Source organism: Seriola dumerili, unplaced genomic scaffold (genome assembly GCF_002260705.1).
Source record: "Seriola dumerili isolate Sdu_G_001 unplaced genomic scaffold, Sdu_1.0 BDQW01000723.1, whole genome shotgun sequence".
Lineage (NCBI taxonomy): Eukaryota > Metazoa > Chordata > Actinopteri > Carangiformes > Carangidae > Seriola > Seriola dumerili.
In genome coordinates this window covers 916,684-938,928 of record NW_019174978.1, presented here as the reverse complement: position 1 = coordinate 938,928, position 22,245 = coordinate 916,684, and the positions used below count along the sequence as shown (strand labels likewise).

The following is a 22,245-nucleotide window of genomic DNA, read 5'->3' as shown; positions in this document are numbered from 1 at the left end:
AAGGAATGTAACAGCGACAGAGTAGAGGAGGTCAAGCATATACTCCATCCTGCAGCTGCTTCTGGAGCATGTTAAATAACACACACAGTGATTCTCAGGCTGCGGTGTGCATGCTAATACCCTCTGTAAGGAAGGGAGGTTGATGAGCGCACAAGATGATTCACTGTAAAAACAGAGACACCCTTGGAGTCTTTCAAAATGTATTCACGTCAGTTCATTATTACTCGCTCCTCTGTTTCACAAGCACAAAAAAAACAACCAAGACTTTCCACTCTCTGCACATGATCTTTGCTGTGCAGCTGATGGAAAACAAGACCTCTGTGTTTCCACCAAACCAACATGTGTTGACACGCACACACACACAGTATGTCACATGATGTGGATTTTAAAAACTGAGGACTTTTTGTGAGTCCTGTGTATCCAAACAGTTGGGGTGGTGGATCAACATTTGGCAACAGCAAAACAGGGTAATGAGCTAAAGGCCTGGTGTCTACAGCCAGTGGATGGGGATGGGGATATGTGGGGATACTTGGGATGGGCGGGCAGACTGGTTCTGATTAAACAGCGTCACTTTTGCAACATTACAAACATGCACAGACACATGCGTATACATATACAGCATGTTCCAATAATGCTGAAGTCAGGATCTAAAAAAAGGAGAAAATGTCAAGTTTTATGAAAGGTGTGGTCCTTGAAAGTGTTTTCATATACTGCAGATCCACCCAACCACATGTACACACACAGAGACACACAGAGACACACACAAAAAAACGCAGACGTTTACACTCAACAGCTTTACTGCTAACAATGATGAAAATAAACCATCCTTGAGTTTCCGCTTCAAAGTTTCAGCTAGTGGCAACCTGCTTGGCTATGATGAATTCATTCATAGTTTCCCTAAAAACCTGCAGCACACACACACACACACACACACACACACACACACACACACACAAACATGCATACACAGAAATAAACACAAACGTATGTGTGCCTCTGCACACAGGCGCACATTCCCTTGCTCGATATTGACTCTTTCTTATCTCCTAATTGGAAAAGCAGATAGACGGAGGGAAGGCTGAGTGAAAACACACCTAGTAATCAACTCTCGCTCAAAGACTAAAACCCATTTCACGGATCAATGTCCTCTTTCTTTCCTGCCCGTCTAGTGTGCATGTGCCCCTGCCTGTCAGTCTTGCATCTGTCAGTCAGTCAGTCTTTCTGTCCGTCTCTCTCAAAACCTTCGTTACTGATCTTTGCATGTTCCTCTACTGAAGCGAAAAAAGGGGCAGGAGGATGGAAGGCTGAGCTGGTTTCCACCTGCTTGAACTAACCTTGACATGTCTTCCATGCTGCTGGCCAGATGCATGTCTATCTGCTGCACCGACTGCCACCCTGCGTTAAGACTTAACAACCTGCAACCACTGGCACTGACAGACACTTAAGTAACACTAAAATCCTCATTACAGACGAGAAGGACCTCTGAATTGCATATATAACCTAGTATTGTTAAAACAAAATAAACTACTTTCTCACCATTATCCTTAAAACTGAAAAATATCAATACTTTTTGGTTTTGATTTTCTTTACATCTTAGTAAAACTGCAGTTAGCCTAAGGCATGGAATACCAGAGGTCAATGTGTGTTGTTAGCCTCAAGGTCTTGTGAAATGGTGTCATTACTTCCTTAATGTAATGTATTTCCTGTTAAAACAGGAAAGTGAGGGATAAATCTTTAGGGTGAACCAATGTGCTGTTAGTTATGGAGAGAAAGGCAGTTTGACTTGTTGGGACGGACAGAAAGGTGGAATTGTTGAAAAATCTGTCATCATTTTATTGGTTGGACCTTTTTGCAACACCCACTGATGCAGCATGAGGTCACCACATATAAATCTACCAGCTAGCTGTGTCCCAGTTCCATAGCATATACTAATACTAAGCAAGTTTTCAGTCTGTAGCAAAATAATGACATATTAATAACAATCAATATGCATACAAAGAGGACTTTCAAACCTGTAGTTTTGTTCATTTGGTCCAGAACAAGGGATGAAAATGATGCTTGGTTGCCTTTCAGTTCTGGTGTGCTTTGTGTTCAAACTGATTTTCAAAATGAACGAAGAGCTATTAACATGAAGTTATACGGACTGACGGGTAATTATCAGAGCTATATGGAGCCATATGGGGAAATTCACTTTAATGTTCTTATGTGTTAATTTATGTTTTCTGGTGTCACAAAGAACAGTACTTACTATGGATGCATAAGTCACACTTTTTAAATGGACTTAATGAACTACTAGAGTACACAGAGTAGGATGCAATCGGGATACATTTTGTCTGTCTGACTAATCAGGGAAATCCCTGATGAGCATGTGTTACCATGTTTAACAAATGATTTACATTAATATATATACTGCATATACAGGTTGCTTATTATAAGAACATAAGAAATGAATATTTCTCAAACAGCAAGTGCATTTAATAGTATCTTTTTTGTTAGTATCTTTTTAGTTTTTGAAATCACACTACAACTACATGTACTAATCTTGTGGTTGAGTGGTTTTCTTTCAGACCACAAACAAACTGTACCAGAGTCCACAGAGCACACCAGGCCCTCCTTTGCAGGTGTCTAGGTCAGGTATTTCAGTCCACACCAGAGTATAATTGACAGCTTTCACACCAGCCCGAACAAATTGCACTTAAAGGGCAAATGCACCAGAGTTCTTTTTAACCAGTATGAAAGCACCCAAAAAATGTGCTGTTCATGGACTGTACTGTCCAAAAATGCATTGCAAAAAGGAAATGGAAGAGCTGCTCATAGCTGGAAAAAATTAAAACAAATCGGGGATGATAGTGAGACAGCTGTGTGAAAGGCAACAGAAAACAAAACAAAATCTATTAAATCTTTGGAAAAGATTATGCTGTCTATGTGTGAAGTTTAATTGGCAGTGGGTATTTCAAAATTGAAGCTAGACTGATACGCATGCATTGTATTATTTCATGTTAGTAGAGTAAAAAAATGTAAAGATATCTTTATTAGTATACTAACAGTATTTTGTACATACTGTGTACAATTAGTATATACGTAGTGTAGAGTTAAGACTTATTTTTCAGTAAGTTCAAGGCCACCACACCCTGTCTGATTCACTGTCTACTGAGTATGACAGTTTAATCACTTCTTAAAATATACTTGTTTCATTTCTATAGTCTTACCAATAGTGCCATTTTTAAAGATGCACATTTATGTTGTAAATCTGAACGTTTCCTAATCCTATTTCTATATACTGTATATATTTCATGTCCTTTAATAAATCAGTCACAGATTAATATAGGTATAAAATGTAATTATAATTGTTGTTGTTGGTAATACTCTCTATCCTGACTTATGTATCCATACATGTGTCTCTCTTCATGTCGTTATTAATTACTAACTTTAACCGTGGCTCACTGTGTGACTGGTCGTGCAGGCTTTGGGCCAGTGTGACAGCCTTTTGAGGACTAAGTGACAGGACAGATGATTAGCTGTAGGGATGCTGCCTACCCTTCCAGGCGGACATCAGGCAGTGAACGATTGAGAGCAATCATCTCAGAGGCCATGAGGTTGAACTGGTTGATCTTAAACATCTCCTTCATCTTCTCCTGGTTCTCCTTAGGTATCACCACAGGCTTTCCCCCTTCACCGGGCCCGTCCCGCGGCCTGGTGAGGGCGTCTACAATAGACACACACACACACACACACACACACACACACACACACACACACACACACACACACACACACACAGTTGATCAGGGAGGGTGCTATAGGATGTGAGAGTGTGGCCCTGTGATCACATGTATGGGTGTGTCAATATACACTCACCGTCTCTCCCAGGAAGTCCTCTCTCCTTCTTGTCGTCACACTTGTTGCACTCGCTGAAGTAGAGCAGAATGAACATGTCCAGCATCACCCACACCAGAGAGGTGGCTAAAACCACCTTACAGTAGGCAAACCTCCGCATCCTAAAAATGTAATGAAAGGAAAGGAGGACAAAAATATTAAAGCTCTGCCTGAGGTGAGGAGTGATGGTGAGCTGCACACGCAATCACAGCCTTTTCGAAAGCTCTGCAGAGATCACTCTCCATTTCTTCTCATATCTCCCTTCCTTTTTTCCTCACTCCATTCAACCTCCACCTCTCCCACAGCTCTGTGCCTGAGCATCTTCTCAACACCTCCATCTGTCCTTCTGCCTGCCTGTCTTTCTGTCTGTCTGACTCTTGGCTCTTATCTGTCGGCTGTTTGTCAGCGCCTCTCCAAATGGTCACCTCCACACTCAGAGAGAGCCTCAAAATGGACACTGTGCATTGTTGATTTTCTGTGTTATATCCCTCCAGAAGAAAAACAGTAAATCTATGATGGCATTTGTAAAAGTTTATCAGTTGGTTAGCGTCTGGCGCCATTATAAAAACATTGAACATCTGTGCATTGGAATGGATGTTTTATGGTATCTAAGCAGTGCTTTAGCTGCTTTCAAGTGTCAAGCAAAGTTACACGGCAGAAATAGACATCTACTGTATCAGAGTTCCCAAATACCCTGCAGTGTACAAACCAATCTGCCCTTTGTACATTTAACATACCAAATCCCTGTGTGCTTAAGTGCAGTCACACACACACACACACACACACACACACACCGAGTGCGCCCACACACACACACGCACACACGCACACGCACACGCACACACACACACACACACGCACGCACGCACGCACGCGCACGCGCACACGCACACGCACACACACACACACACACACACACACACACACACAGAGTAGCAAGAGGAGCTGTGATAGTAATTGCTTTTCTTTGGCAGGCAGCGAGAGACAGACACATTAAAATTCCTCTGCTCCCCTTTCCTTCTCTCCTCCAGCACTGTCTCTCCTCTCTCCTCTCTCCCTCCGATTCTCTGCCTCAATGATCCCTCAGGTTGCAGCAGCAGAAGGGAGAAAATTAATTTGGCCATGGTGATTTCTCTCGTGCCCCTGGGAGGAAAAAAAAGGTGCTTGTGCATAGCTAGTTTAGCTTAGCTTAGCTTAGCTTAGCTTAGCTTTGCTTAGCAGCCACACAGGAGGGAGAACTGCAGAGCAGCATTTCTAAATTCCACCTGATAGGATTCTGGTAGCATAAAGTGCCGTGAGCAGCAGAAAACAAGAGTGAGGATCTGTCTGTTGTCTCAAAGTTTGTCCTTTTTCAGACTTTTGTGCCTGCAGAGCCAAATAGTTTCAATATCCTGACAATACGGTAGTTTGACTAATTAAATCTATGTACTTTACGCATCTAGTTTGCAGCAGAGCATGAAGGCCACACCAGCAGTTATGTTTATACAGTTATGCGTTATCTCTGGGCAGAGATATTTAAAAAAAAATAGGCAAACATAATACTTAATGGGGCTCTACCACAAATTGCTAATAATCATGCTACTTTTAATGACAGGTGAATGCTGCAAGAAAACAGCCAATAACAATGAACACTGTTATGTAACTAGGTTACAGCAGCTGCAGTTTGATAAAAAAAAAAAGAAAAGAAAATTCTGGTCTCAAATGCAAAGCTGACCTCAACTGTGTCACTACTGTGATCTCCAGTCCCTCCTTGGAAGAAAATAATCAAATCAATTACACTATAGTAACATGCAATGAGGGGTGTAAGCATGCAATTGCATAATGTAATATCAATTTACAAATCCCCACCCTGGTAAGTAGTAAGCAGTAGATTGAATGGAATTTAACATCTGACCATTGGTTAACAAGTCTCTTGGTGATCTGGCACCTACATGAGGAACCATCCATGACAGATCATTTGACACTGACCTCTTTCACTTTATCAGTATTTAACCTCTGGAACTACCTCCTAAACAATCTCTGACACACTGAAACGCAAAATGGTTCAAAAAGCAACTTACACCTGTTTAAAATACCTTTTTACTACCAGTTGAAAAAAAATGGGGAAATTGGTTCAGAGAAACTGGGAATGAAAACACAGAGAAAAAGATGGCAAGTGGATCTTGAGTCAAGCTTATTTCATCAACTACAAATTTAAGATGCTCTTATGATACACAATACACTTTCTAATGTACAACTTCACACGAATACATGTTTTGCATTCATATCAATGTTATTTTATCTCTATCACTATCATATTTGTAGCATATTTTGAGAAATTTAAATGTTGGGTTGTATTCATGTTTTAAAAAATTGTCCTTTTTTCTTCAAAAAAATAGTTCATTTGTTTGAGTTACCATCAGATTAATCAAATCACTACAATAAAGGTTAGTTTTAAGCAGTTGTAAATATGTAACATGCATTTATTTATCATTTCACGAGAATTTCATTTTGAATTGGTGATGATTTCGACACTTGGCATCCTGTTTATAGTTGTGTGTGGGAGAGGAAATGGTTCCCTAGGTTCTGCAGTGTTGCTGTTGTTGTCTATGGTGTTATCTGTGCAGCCTGTTCACACCACCTTCTGTGGTTATGGTTCACACACACACAGGTGTTACTCCTATTGCAGTAAGTGTAGAGAGAGCACATGGGTGATGTCTGAGTGCTGTAACAAAATGCCAGGCTATGCTGAATGTTACTGTATCTCTTCATAGCTCTCACCCTTGCTTTTTTCTACATCTACTTTCTTTGATAACCTCTGTATTTTTTTGGAAGCCTCAGTAAAGCACCTAGGTTTATCCATTTTTCAGGGTTCCCACCTCATCCCTGACATGCTTGAAATTCAAAGACAGCCAGGAAAACAGCCAAAAACCAATATAAAACAGAATCAACACAACAGAGTAGTTACAAAACCCACTTTCATATATTCCTGTAAGGTAACTGTTTGGAAAAGAGAAGAAAAGATCCTCCAAGATATCCTCAAAGATTTCATCAAATTGCTTGTCTCACTGTTTGTATCACTCCTCTCAAAATTCTTGAAATTCCAGGACCAGTGGGAAGCCTGATATTCAGTCCTCGCTCTCCAATCCCTCTCCTCTCTGTTTTTCTGACCGCTGCAGGATTGTACTGGCCTCGTTTGACCTCCACACAGTAACATGACACAACCTGATAACACAGCAGAAGCTTGTATACATCTCTCTTTTCATCTTTCCTGGTGCACAGACAGAGCTAGGCACATATGCCAAACATGTAACAGCGCACTAAGGCAGAGACAGACACCGACATGGAAGCACTCTGTCAGAGAGACACACACATATATTCTTGCTCACAAAGTCGTGTTAAAATGCTGTCAGAGGGATGTCAACTGGTTTTCCCGAATGCAATTTGATCACAGTGAACGTAAAAGAAGTAGACAGCGGCGCTCCCAGCAGCAGCTGAGAAGATTTATATGCATGTACATTGACTAAATGCAAACATACACACACACACCTTCCCACTGCTGTCTTTCAGCCATGCCTCTCCACTCACTGTATTTCTAATCGGGCATGGCAGAGGACACCTCAGGTCTCCTCTGTGCTCACGGCAGCCCCGGGCACTGCTTCTCTGTGTGTGTTGCATATGTGTGAGTGTGCGTCAGTTTAGTTTATGTTGGTTGCTAGTCTCTTTGAAGTCTCTTTTAAACAGCCTGGCTGCCTATGACATTAAACAGACACAGTTCTCCATCCCTACATCTCTGTGCTCTCTCCCTAATCCATTAACATATCACGTTCCCTCCATCTTTCTTTTATATCTCCATCCTGGGCATCTCATTCTTTTTCTCTCAGCCACCCAACCCCCACTCCCCTGTTCGTCTCTTAGGGATGTCGTCTCCTTTCAAGAGCGGTTGCCATCACTACTTCTCTACAAGAACACAATTTCCCCCTTCACATCCTTCTCTGTGTCTCTCTTCATATCCCCTCCTCTCCTCTTCTCCACAGGCTTAATCCCCCTTTAGAGATTGCACAACCACTGTTTCTCACAACCACTTGGAAAAACTCCGCAAAGGAAGAGGATCCAGGGCTTCACTCGCTTCACAATTTATAACTGAGAGCGAGGAGTCTCCCTTCTGGGGATTTTATGTTTATGTCTGTGAAAGAAAATTAAGAGGAAGAGAGGGAGATAGTATTTATGTGAGAGAGTGCCAATGAGAGAGAAGGATTTGCGTGTCGTTAATCAACACAAAGTTTGTGCTGCTAATTCATATAATAAACTACTATCATAGTCTATTTGTTTGCTCTCTGTACAGCCTCGTTCTTTATTCTACAAAACAAGATGGCTTTTCCTCTGACCACTTCCTCTGTCATAAACAAGCGTCTAAGCACGTTGCTGCTTGACACATCTGCAATGGGAAAAACCATCATGGTGTCCTTGGGTTATGTGGGCTTGATAAGCTCAACAGTTTGCATGACATTGTGATGGGGGGGGGGGGTCTCAACGGTTGTAATGCCTCTCTCAACTGGAGCAGAACACGGCACAGGCTAATATTAGGGAAGCGAAACAGAACAAGGTGGCCTGAAGCCCCATCTCCGTTGCTCTCTGTGGAGTAGCGGAGGTACACAGTTGCTCCTGGCAAAAAGGCTGGGGTTACTTCATTTCCAGGTCATAACCTTGACTGCAGAACATAGACTGGTCCCATAGAGGAGGACATTGAGACAAGGACTTGACAGAGAAAGACAGAGAGAAAAACCTAACCCCCCCCCCCCCCACCACCACCACCACCACCACCCCCACTAACATCACAAAAGTTATTATAATTTAACACGTTAACTTTTAGTGATTGCAAGAGATGAGTCTGGCTATTGTTTAAGATGTAATCTGTGACTAAATCAATCCCAAGCCAAGGCAGTAAACCACAAGCCAAGATCTCTGTGGCTTACCATCTTGGCGAAATATCTTCATGGGGGGAACCCCTGATTTGTGTAAATTACTCACTTGACAAAGTAATTTTCCAAGGTCAATAATAAACCAAAGTTTTATTGGCTGCATTTTCACTAACTGACTAACATATATTTTAAAACTTAAGGGATGCTTCTCAAAAGTGCTTTGTCTTTATGTTAAAAAAGTGAATGTCGGTCAATTTATATATCATAATCATATTTTTTAAACTCAAACACAGATATTGGTAATGGCCTCAAACATCAAGTACTGGTTGGACTTGATACACTTGTACTCTCTTTGCTACCATGTTAATTCCATTTTCTGTCAGAAAGAGAGAGACAGGTGGAGAAGAAGAAAACAAAGTTTAAAAACTCAGTATAAAAAAAGGCAAAGAGTAAAACAGATAGGACTGCCCATGGCAGCGTAAAAGTCCCAGTTGAAATTGATTACCAATGCAAAGTTTGGCACAGGCACAAAGTGGAATTAAACACTTCAATCTCCAATCACTCTGCATTTTCAGCCAAAATCAATACACATTACTGTCACAGAGGGTGTTCCTTTGACGGGTGGAGAGAGCACAGCTGCCTGGCTACACCAGATACTCACACAGGTACACGACATATGTGTAAAAATAAAATAAGACATAAGAACGCTCAAAACACAGCATCATCTGCCTTGGTCTGTGTGTGCACATGCAGTTAAAATCACAATACGTACAGTCTGACCTGTTTGACCGAGCAGGTTTCTGTGTCTGGCCTCTGCTGTATTTCATCTTTGCTCCTTCTACAACTGCTCATGCCAACCAGGCAGGATTTACGAGGCTCTGGCATCACAGCAGGGTTTCCCTGCCTACTAACCACTTTAACAGTCTACTTTGATTTTTTTTTTCTAAACATAAAACCATAGTGTTTTGTGGCTATTCAAATCAATCTTTTTACAGTACCATGAGCAAATAATGGCAATGTTCCTCTCTCTAAATGCAGTATTTTTTAAAATCTCAAGTAATTTTATTTTAAAAAGTTTTAGTCCTGAATTGTTTAGCATTACTTGTACTGGAAATGCTTCGAGGAGAGAACAAATAGACAGCTATGGGCCACTAGAAAAAATGTTTTGCTTTCCAGGCAGCCATTGGTTAACATTAATTTTAATACAGTATGAACGTTACGCAAGACCCTTTAACACCTAAACCCAGGAAAAATGCACAATAACCAAACCATGGACATTACTAAAAGGATAATATGGTTTCGACAGTTCCTTGCATTAAAATTGTAACTGTTCAGGAGCCAAGTTTTCTTACACTGTTGTTAATCTAAATCATTATACAATGATAAATCATAACAGAACAATGAGTTTATATAAGTATGCCACCCACAACCACCCACATCGGATTTTATCCAAATCTGTCTTAATACAGTCATGTTTTGCATTGGTGGTTCTTTGAAAATCGAACCCTGACCCTGGCAATGTTATTTCATCTACTCTCACCAATGATTATCTGTTTCTTGAACATGTTGTCTCCTTGTTTGGGCCTTCTAAACAATATCCAAAAACCATAGTATTTGTTGTGTACACTTACTTACCTACTGTAAGAACTAAAAGAACACACCTGATTAACACAGTCCAACAACTGCAACTATTGAGTAATCTATAAACCCTAACCAGACAGGCTGGTGCAAGCCGGACATCATCAAGAGTTTCATTCTCAACTAGCAGGGCAGCAAAATGGGAACAGAGATGATCCTTAAACTAAAGGCCCCACATTCAAGACATTGGTCAGCAAGCACCTGCAATGTGCTGGAGCAAAACCAATCACCAACTATGGATCTGGTTTGCACTGTATATCACATTTTAATCATTTTGAAAATCCAGCCACAGCATTAACAATGATTATACTGAGTCTATCTTCCATGCAATGAACCATTAGTAATCAAAGAACATCTGCTCTGTAAGGGAGCCAATCAAGCATCTGAACAGTAGTGATGACTCTGCTGAGAGAAGTAATCCCCACCCACCACCTAACAACACGTGAACCATATAGAATTCAGAGATGGCTTTAAACATACATAAACAGTATCAGCTATTTCAACAATAATAAAATCTCCAACACAAAAGGAGAAGTTTGGGATAGTGGAGCCGTCATGCTGCTGTGCACGCACCCTGAAGCGGCAGTTTAAAGTAGAAGAGTAACAACAGAGAGCAGACGGGCAAAATGAAAATCAAATGTCTGAAGCAGAACTAGTCCTTCGCAATGGATCATTATCTGGTGTATTTCGGATTAAGGTCAAGTGATGTTATACAAGAACAAATCATATGCACAGAGTGCATGAGTCTTGTGTCTGTGCCGCAAAGTAACACACATAAGCGTGATCTCAATATTGATCAAAATAATTGGGATTATCATTTTGGCCATTATCATGCAGCACTTCAGAAAATACTCCTTTGGTTCATGTCACTGCTGAAACCTCATATTATCTTCAGGTGAACTTCAGAGTTCAGTATTGCTCAGAACAAGGACAGAATTTTGTTAGGAAGGTTTCTCCTCACGGACAGTATGAACGGAAGGAACAATAACCATGACTCATACATATGGGCATGTGAGCATTGTTTTAAGATAGACTTCAAAGAGACATGAACCTATCCTTTGACTCAGCTCAACTCATAAAAGTTGCCCTCTATACTTATATGTAAGCTGTTTATCTGGTGCGTCAATGAGCTACTGATACTGAGGCATGAGAGATACAACTGATAGCAGAACAGATGATGCAAATAACATTCATTTCGTTCCTGGACACATACCTGTCCAAGTGACAAAAGGGGTCTCTGCTCAGATGTGCAAGGTGCTCCACCAGCAGAGGGGGCGGAGCGTCAGAGATCCCACTTCCTCCTTCGCTCGTCACTCACACATGCTCCTTGAAGAGACAACAGAGAAACGAACAGAAAAAAAACATTTGTTTAACTACAGATGTGAAAAAGCAGCATGTGCACTAAGCAGTTGGAGAGATATGTATCACTCTTGTGTCATCTGAAAGATCTAAGTCAAGAATACTCTACATGAAAGGTGTCTCTTTGTTTATTTCTCTCTCATGTATTCCAGTTACATTAAATCGGGTGTGGATTGTGATTTTTCCAAACTGCTTGGAAAGGAGACAGAGCGTTCTTATCACACCTTGGGGACCAAAACCTGAAAACACAACCACAGGAAGACGAGAGAGAAGATGTCACTCAACTCACTCAAACACACTTCCTGGCTGTGCACACACAATAACAACAGTCATCCCTCTCATATAATCACAGTCAGAGTCACAATGTCACCAGGCAGGTTTCCAGTTGTGCCAACACTTCCTGGCATTAGTGGAAATGCATCATCAAACGTGTCTGAAAAGCAGACTTGGGAATGCTGTCACTCACTTACAAAGTTGTCGGCATAGCTGTGTATCTCTCTGTATTGTGTTATAAATCCATCATCCTACCGCCTTCCACACCCACCCAAAGGTTAAACATAGCTAAAGGCACTCTGCCAGCCTTGGAGCAGGATAAAAAGAGAGGGAGGGAGAAGACAGAGGGATGAAGGGGGAAGAGAAATAGGGATGGACAACTGACGGATTCTCAGAACTGCTCATTTCACTGGATTAATCTGCTATTTTTGAAAAATCCGCAGAGAATGAAGATGAGACTGAATATGACTCAGTGTGGGTGTATGTGTACGTGTTTGTGTGTCTGTGTGTCCTTCAATCCGGTCCTTGGCCTACTTTAAAGCCAAGTCATCATTCTGGTCCAGTGGGACTTCATATTGCCAGCCAGTGTATGTGTGTGTATTAAGAGTTTGTATTACAAGAGAAGCTATACCATAAATCTCTTCCTGCCAGCCCACACAATCCTGCGTTAGTGAGTGTGAGGAGCTGTACTGCAGTGCAGGTATGCTTCAGTATGTGAAGGGTCGTGGCCACCAAAGGTGTCTTTCTGTCTCCTCCTGGGTGAGTCATCATTCCTCATCTCCTCCCTGCTTTTCTTACTCTCGCTCTCTCTCTCCTTCTCTTCCTCTCTTACACAATGATGTTGCAAACTGTTTTTCATGCCATCTCTCTTTTCTGTCCCTTTATCAATCATGCAATTCCTCAGTTTGAGTGGAATGTAATCCATCTGCAAATTGGTATCAGGACAAGCAAGAGCTTCTATAAATACTCATCAGATTCCCCTGACAATCACAAAACAAACCTACAGACCTAACACACACACACACACACACACACACACACACACACACACACACACACACACACACACACACACAACACCTCAGTGCAAATAGCAACCCATCTCTCCATGTGACTGCAGAGCAAACCTCTTCCTCTGCCCATTTTGTGTCCTAGTCCTTCCATGAGTGGCGTATGTTGAGAAAGAAACAGACCAAGAGAACAACCACAAAGAACAAGACAGGCAGTCTCTATCTTGACAATAGAGGCAATCTGTATTGTCTGTCTCTGGAGAATGAGTAAGTGAACACTGCACAACATGGTTTGACAATATTGTACTTAATTATTGCTGTGCTATTGAACCAAATTTGAATTTGAAAGTTTGAATGAGAGAGACTAAATGTCTGTGTGTAACTGGGCTCCTGTCCAGCAGTGCAGCAAAGTTGGGAGGTCTTCCAACATATGCAGCTACCTCAGCTTTTCCTACACCTGGGCATGAATTGTTCTCTTATAAAATGTAAACCCTGACCTCATACTGTTAAAAACACAAAAACATGCTATAATAGCTACTGCTGCTCTGAGACAGACCTGATTTCACAAGTTTGCTGGCTGTCAAACCCAAAAACGCACACAGCTCATGCCCCTAGTACATCAAGATGTGATGTCTCAGTGGTTAGGCTAACAGATGGACACTTAGTCAGATGTGTAATGCAGAGCAAGTGAGCAGAGGTGGACCTGTCCAAACAGTGAGCTGTGCTAGTGGAACATGACATTATGTCGGCCAACACCACACTGACACAAGTGTCCATTTACCAGAGACAGAAATCTACTCCATGTGTGTCCACTTTGATGCAGTTTAAGAGGACAGGTGTTGCTGTGAGGGCCAGTAACTCTCAAACGACTATTACAAAAACACCTGAATCAGTCCTATGATGATCACCACTCTTACCAGTTCTTATAGTTCTCTCTTCTTCAATCCCAAAACACCTGTTCTCTGCAGGAATTAGGTATTAGTGTGTACCAATACTAACCTTATTAAGGGGATCAGATGTTAGCCAGACGTGACTGATCCACATTAAACAGAGTTTTCTGTCTGCTCCATATATTTGCTGCAGTGAGCTCATTTTGATGCTTTACGCCCTCAAGTCACGATGTGGTCAAATTTAACTTGTGTTGACGCATAGTAAGTATAAAATCTCATACGCAGTCTGGAAGAATATTATTAAAACTAGGGGTGGGACCATATATCGATCCGGGATACCTATACCTAATACCTATACTTTGATACTACAGATTTAAATTTGACCTATCAGTCACTCCTTCATGCCTCCTTATGGTCGTGCCTATCAAATGAATGACAGTAAACTTGAGGTGAAGAAGAAAAAAAAAACTCACTGGACAGACAGCACAGACAGCTGGAGAAAACAAATCACAGGGGTACTGTATTCTTTCAAGTTGAAAGTCTGGGCCCACTTTGGCATTTACAACACGTATTGCAAAAATAACATCGATAAAGACAATGTGACATTAATGCCCCTCTCACACATGCACACTGCCAGACAAGAGCCGCTGTCCTGTACACAAACACACATGCATACACTTTAACTACTCAGCACTGTGTCAACAGCCACTCTCACACACCGACACACACCTGGGCATAAACACACGCAGGCATCATGATGAGCAGTGGACTGGTCAGCAGTCTGATGTTAATGAGACTGAATGTGCACACAGATACACAAACACCTACACACTAGCCATTTTTCTGTCATCTGAATTATAGCTGGAAAGTGAGAGACTGCAGTCTGCAAGTTTGAATACTGCAATGTGATAGAAATGTTTCCAGTTTTACATAAAACAAGCTGATTATGTTTGTTAAGCACTGAATGTGTATTTTTATGTGTGTTATGTGTGTTTTCTGGCAATTAGGCCTTTTTCCAGTCAAAGGCTATTTCACATTAGAGTGAAGGCACACATGGACATGGACAAGTTGCAGTCAGTGTGTGTGTGTGTGTGTGTGTGTGTGTGTGTGTGTGTGTGTTAAAGAGGCACTAAGACTGTGCAGTTTGTTGTGCATTATTTCATCTCAGTTGTCAAATTCTGTGAAACTGACACCACAATGAAGTGAATAAATACGATTCCTGCTTTTTGCCTTTTTAGGGGTATTTTTCTTCTTCACTTACACAGATATCGTGATGTATTTTCTGGCAATATATCGAGTGTCACAGAATCGCTGTATTGTGATACCATCAGTATCGTGGGGAACGTATTGTGATAGTATTGTGACTTTCCCACCCCTAGTTAAAACATGCACAAAAAATGGACATCCACACTTCCAGTAAGACAGTGAGGCAGTGATATATTGATTTTAATACCCTGAGTTTAGCTATCAGAGAGAAAAAAAGTTTTCTGCTTCTTACAGTCCTTGTTATCCCTCCTTAGCTACTTGTCTTCGTTCCAACTGTGACCAGCCGAGAATCAACGCAGAGAATGCAGCACGGCAGCCAAAAGGCTGGGTCCTCATCATCCCACTCTACTCTTGCCTGTATCTCTGACCCTACTGAACACTCCCTGTGAATAATCTGCAAAGTCTTACTGTCTTCTCCCACACAGACCTCTTTCCATTCAGTCTGGGCCGAGGTAATTCCTGTCATAAATCCAAAAGTCCAGTGACTGAGCCAGTCTAACAAATGCAGAGGTTAGGATGAGCTCATGGGTGGACTGATGAAGAAATCTCTGCTAGCAAACACAAGTCTTTCAGCGAGTATAAATCACTTAACACACAGCCTGTGGTTTATGCATGTCTGCACCCACATAACACCTTCCGAGCTAAAGTTGTTTTGATAAAACCTGAGGGCTCTGAGGCTTCAAAGCAGGACTGGAGCCAAACAAGGTTGAGGAGCTCTGAAACGACCTTTGTTCCAGACAATTTAGAGGGTGGTGTGGGCTGAGCTAAGACTAACAGACAGTCAAATCAGTCCTTCACAATTCCCCAAGCTCAGAGAGAACACACTGTGACCAACCAGCCATGGCCAAGCATTAAACCTAACTGTTCCGCTCTCTCTCTAAAGACTGCCAGAGAAAGACACTAAAAAGAGCTGAAACTGGGTAAGACAGGAAGAAAGGTCTCTTTTCATGAGACGGTGTGATAGCTTGCTATAAGCATGTGTGTGCAATGTGTGTGTGTGTTTGGTTACTCGCCAGAGTTTCGTATGTGTTATGTGAGTCTGTTTGTAGCGTATGTTGTACCAGAGGGAGTCCAAAGATGACATCTTTGGTCATAGCAACAACAAACAGTGCTGTGCCAATCCTGTGCCAACTGCACCTCCCATCCACCTCCTTCAAGCCCTCTCTTCGACCTCCTGCTCATGTCTCCAGTGGTGTGGGAAAGGAAGGCCCTGAAGGGCCTGCAGCACCTCGTGCACACACAAACACCAAATCCATGCTAAATAGAGACTAGAGGAAAGGCAACAAAAGATGACAACAACAGTATCACAAGCATCTGTGGCCGTAGCTCACCATTTTTGACAGCTTTCCAGGGGAAGCACAGGGAGGAAAAACAGGAATGCCAGGAATAGAGCAAGGAGAGAATAGGTAAGAAGCAGCTGGTGCAACGTCCCTGGACATGCCACTATGTCACACTTGTCCTGGATGAAACAGCCCCCACAACAGCCTGTTTTGCTTTCCATAATAAGGACGTGCTCTGGGAGCATGTCACTTTCTAGATACACTGTATGTATTCACAGAGGGAGGCAGGGGTAGGAAGAGGAAGAAAGAGGGACCAGAGAACAGACAGAAAACGACAGATAAAAGGAGAGAGCCACAGAGAGAGATCTGCTTCCTGTTTATGGAGAGTAGAGAGCACAGGAAACAGAACAGCAGGCTGCTAGTCCCCTGTTAACGGGAATGACAGTGATGACAATACACACACCACACAGACACGCACATACTCACTACCTTCCCTCTTCTGTGTCCTGAGTGATTACACCACACAGATTTAGCTCAAAACTTTCCCATCTATCTGTGTGTCCTGGCGACATCTGGAGATTTGCAATTTGTTCTTGGTTCCATGTCTTCCTGCTGACCAGCAGCCGTGTTAACAGGATCAAGCTTAAGTGCGTGCATGCCCCCAGCTGTGTGTTCAAACGCTCCCGGCAACATTCCCAATCCAGGATAGACTTCCTAGCAATTCTACGCAGCATGCAATCCCCCTCTCTTTTTGTGTTGTGGCAAAGAGTGGATTCAACACATTCTGTGTAAAAGAGAAGCTATTTTAGCTGCAATAACATTAATGATCTTAAAGTTAATTTTCCATGTAGCACTTAACAAAAAGCAGGGTATGTAAAAGCTTTAAAATCTACATAAAACAAAGGAGAGAAAAAAATACATAAAAAGTGTGAGACCAGTTTAAATAGTCTCAGACCTTTGGACCCCATTGTACATATAAGGAGACAATTTCTACAAAAACATCTTCAGAACCCATTTAAAAAGAAGTGAACACATAGAACACAAACAAAAATAAAGGCAAAAGGGGAGTAAAATCAAAACAACTAGAAGTGCAGACCTCTGCCAAAGCAAATGTCAAACAACATACACAAGACATCAGAGAAAAAATTCAAATTCATAGTAAATAATTTGGATCTGGCCAATTGCATGGGTTCTTCCCTGGCTCATGTCTCATCCCTCCACCAAGTTCGGTGGAAATTGGTTCAGTAGTTTTTGCATAATCCTGCTGACAAACAAACAAAACAACAAATGGGCACAGGTGAAAACATAAATCTCCTCGGCGGAAGTAATTGCATAAATTCAAGACCACTGAATACAAGAGGCAGGTATGACAGATATCGCTCATACCATAAAATAATAAGTTCTTCTCCCCTTAAATCTTTCAGTCAGTTTATAGCTATACCACAGGGAAAACAATTTTTTCCCTTTCAAAAATAAATAAAATCAGGAAGATCGCAAACTGTAACATGGAGTTAGACCCAAATGCAGGACTCAGGGGACTGGATTAGATTTTAACAGCAGAAAACATTTTTAAGTGCTCAGACAAAGACAACATAAAAAGGAGAGCTTGCCTTCAAAATCATCTCATCTCCTTACTAGTGAGAAACTTACCTCCTTAATCAGTTCAACCAGGATTTTGCACTGTTCTTCTGTGAACCCTGTGACTAGAATTTACTGACTATCCAGTGGCTTTTCTGAGGAACTGTCATGCGCTTAGCACCTTTATATCTTGCAAGAAATAAATTGATGTCATTTTTAAAAGCTGGAAAACTGTGGCAAGTTTTTAATTTTCAATTGTTTAATGGAGATTGTTGGGAGAAACACAGAAACTGAAAATAAGCTCTGACTGATACTTCAATACTTCACAGGAAGTGAACTGGCTGCATGTAATACACTGTCACAAGGCGCAAAGCTTGGACGACATGATACATGTGTAGCAGGCATCTTGAGACCCCATATAATATAACTGGCAAGCTAAGTGTGCTGAGTCACTGCAGGTGTGTATGGTATCCATTGCTTCAGCCTCTAATAAAAAGCAAATCTATTGTTCTTTTACGTGTGAGAGGGACATTTTTCTTTTCACTGTTCACACAGTGCCACTAAAAGTAACTTATCAACAAATGACGACACCCTCAATTAGCTGCTGTTTGTCATTGGCAGTCAGCAGTATCATGTAACAGACCTATACCTGTCTGTCTGCACGCTCTATCCTCATTAATCCTGCTATTTAACACTACTGGACCAGTTCAAGTGGTTTGGTCTATGTGACCATTTTTTTCCCTACAAATGGACACTCAATCACTGGCCAAAGCTCTAAATATACATATAACTTACTTGCATATACACACACATTTCCTAACCAAGCTAATGCTATCAATATTTCATTTAAGCAGCTCCGCCATGAGGTCAATAGCCTCTAGACACACGCACGCACGCACGCACGCACGCACGCGCGCGCGCGCACACACACACACACACACACACACACACACACACACACACACACACACACAGTCATACTACATAACCTCCAATAAGCTTCATTGTGGGTTCGAAATGTTCAGCAATAATTTTGGCTTAATGACTGCAGGTAAAATCCACTATGAGCCCCAGGCATGACTAATCTGTCCATCCTCTTTCCAATCTAGCCTTATCAAGAAGTCACACAGATTTTCATCTCTATTTCTATCTCTATGCCTCTGTAGATCCTATGCTAATAAGGCCAGTTCCACACAGTTTCAAATGCCCATGTTTCATAGTGTGAGCACATCTATCTAAGCACACAGAAAAGGCTAGAATTACTAAAATATCCAAAGCATATGCATATATATGAAAATTCACGAAAAATGCACAATTTAAAAAGTCAATTCTCAAGTGCAGACTAGCCCCTGCTTCACTTGGAATTGTTGTGAAGCACTTGTTTAGCCAGGCAAGTGCAAGTCCCCCTACAGTAAGCATAGAGGCAGTATCCTGCTGCTGTCTCTTCCCGCAGAGCTGAAACCACACTGACCCACATCTCAGCCTCTGGCAGATTACACTGCCAGAGGCGCGCACACACACACACACACACACACACACACACACACACCACACACGAAACAAGAGCGCAGTGTGCTTGATATTTGTGTCTTGTAGAAATGCAATTTCTGGTGGCTTACCATATACACACATGAACACACACTCAGATAAACAATAGGCCTTTTGTTCTGCAGTTCATCAGCTAGGAGTAACTGTTGATATGGCTATCAGTGTGACGAGGCTAGAACAACTCCACTCAAAGAGTCCTCAGACCCACACGCTTGCACACAGGCACTCAGAGTAGCAGCCCGGTAGCTGATAAGAGCCAGAGATGGATGGTTGTGTGTATGTAAGCCCAGAGGGGAGAGCTGTACCTTGGTCAGGGTGAGCCTGGGGCAGATAGGTTGCTCTGTCACACAACTAAGATTGAGCACAGAGCTGCCACAGTAGGGGACTGTCCTTTCTGCCCTACTCTAGTGCTCTTTTTCCTCTGTATAAAAAAGTTACAGACACATACTACAGCCATGTTCAGAACATTTAATTATCAAAAAAAACCTTCAGAGTGCAGTCTCACCTTTGATAGTGTGGTCACATTCTGATTTCCTTTCTTTGTGGAAACATCTTACACTACTGAATTTTTTGGGTTCATAGTTTGGGTTCAGAATTAGAAGAAACCCTGGACAAGTAAACAAAAACTTCATAATCTCATCATCATCTGTTTTGATAGGGTGAGATCAAATTAAAACTGAATTGGTTGCCAATTTGGTTTTGGTCTTCACCACAATTTACTTTCATTGGTGCCAAGAATGCATGAAGAAAAAGCTGAAAATGAATATCAGTATTTGATCAACTTTGTTTACAGTCATTTTTTAAGCAACCACAATCTGAAAACAGAGACAACAAGTGAGTTGTATCATTCTTAGAAGAAGTTAAAAAGGCAAACATATTAACTATTTAACTATTAACTATTTGATCTGAAATTCAATCAAACAAAACTTAATGTACTGAAAGTTTTTTCAAAGGTTTTCTAAGCCATTCAACCATTTTTGTACCATTAAGTTTTCTTTCCATTTAACAGTCCTGCTCAGTAGTAAAATACAGTAATCACAATGCCCTTATATGCAAAGAAATGTTGAAGGGATAGATACCAAAGTATAAACAGTAGTGAAAATCTCTGAGGGTTATATTGCCTCATGGTATGTATTACCATATTCCATATAGATTGACATAAGTGATAGAGTGTGCAGCACCAACATAGAAAGTATATTTGACAGTCAATTTTCATCAATGTTGATTTCTGCAGCATAATACATAAGCTCACCATAAATCACATGCACTCGTTTGTCATTCACTTATCATATAAGCCCTGGGTGTCATCTATTATCCATATGGTACTTTCTTTGATGACCTTCAAAGTCCTTTCACTTCATCCCCTACCTAGACTGCGTATCTGGTAAGTAATATTTGTTTTTTATCAGCTGATTATGGGTTTGGCTTAAAAATCTTTATCAAGGACACTACTACTAATAAGCATCATTCAAGACTCAAGGTACTTCTTGTAACAGTGCTTTAAGTAGTAAAGGCCTCCATGTGAAAGTACCGTGAACAAAGACCCATTAAGAGCTGTCATCCAGGTACTCTTTTTTGGATGAAAGCAGAGAGAATTGAGTCTTAAATCTCTATAAATCCTCTCTGGGCTTTTCCAGATTTGACAGCTCTGTGGATACAGTGGCTCAGTGTCTAGTAGTGTTGCCTGAAATCAAAAAGAGCCTAGGTTTGAACCCTTCTACTAGCCTACTACTAGGGCTGGCCAGTGGTGACAAGCATGCTAGAGTAGTACAGTACAGTAGTACAGTAGTACTCCTAGTACAAGGCAATGGATTCAGAACTGGAGGTAATGCTTATGCACTGTACTGTGGCTGCCTGCTGCTCCTGGACAGTAAGGTTGACTCAAATGCAGAGTAGTATCCCTGCATAGATGAAGTGTAACTTAGGTAAACCACCTTGCACACACAAAATAGCCTTCCTTTTACTCACAGCTACTACATAAAGTACTATTCTTTTTGCTACTTACTTATCGAAAACAAAGAGTCAGGAAAATGGTATTTATTTTATTTTTCATTGAAGCCAGCATTCGAGCTGGACGGAGAAGCCAACATACACTAGCAAACTGTGAAACATGTAAAAAAGGCACACAAACAATTACTCCAGGCCAGAGTGAGGAGAGACATCTGTGTGTAAGTGTGTGTCACACAATTGTTTCTCCATGAGTCAGCAGAAATTGGACATATTCCACTTCCTCCTATGGCGGGGGTGTTGGGAGGTGGGCAAGGAGCACGGCTGTCTCCATGGAAACTATGTCTTTTCCTGTCAGGTCATATCTCAGATTTAAACAGATGCTGTGAGCAACATACAGACGCATCAACAGCACACTCTTACAAAGAAGGTAATTGTTGGAGCTAAGCTAAACACAGTGTACAGTGTTGCTTAAAGCTTCCAGGTAAGCTGTTGACATCCATATTATTTCACTCTATTCAGGTGTTGAAGGTGACTCTGAAAGCTCTGTACTACCCAAGGACAAGATCTGATTATGAAGTAAACCATGGGAGTACAACAGTATGCCAAAGCCAACTAGACTTGCAACAACACGTCAGTTGCAATTGCACATCCATTTGGATTTTGTTCAAGCTTACGA

The 22,245-nt window shown here is 41.5% G+C and overlaps 1 protein-coding gene across 2 annotated transcripts in view; it reads right to left on the bottom strand.

The window, feature by feature from the left end:
• The window catches only part of galnt1 (polypeptide N-acetylgalactosaminyltransferase 1), a 37,798-nt gene that overhangs the window by 10,435 nt on the left and 5,118 nt on the right, over positions 1 to 22,245 (bottom strand). The window contains exons 2-4 of one of the 2 annotated variants that reach the window (XM_022765627.1): positions 11,629 to 11,741; positions 3,859 to 3,998; positions 3,538 to 3,706 (exon numbers count right to left, since the gene is read on the bottom strand). In XM_022765627.1, coding sequence (XP_022621348.1) covers positions 3,538 to 3,706; positions 3,859 to 3,997 — 308 coding nt within the window. In that variant the 5' untranslated portion in view covers position 3,998; positions 11,629 to 11,741. Of the gene's footprint in view, positions 1 to 3,537; positions 3,707 to 3,858; positions 3,999 to 11,628; positions 11,742 to 22,245 lie in introns of those variants that run through there. The other variant, XM_022765628.1, reaches the window with a different exon arrangement.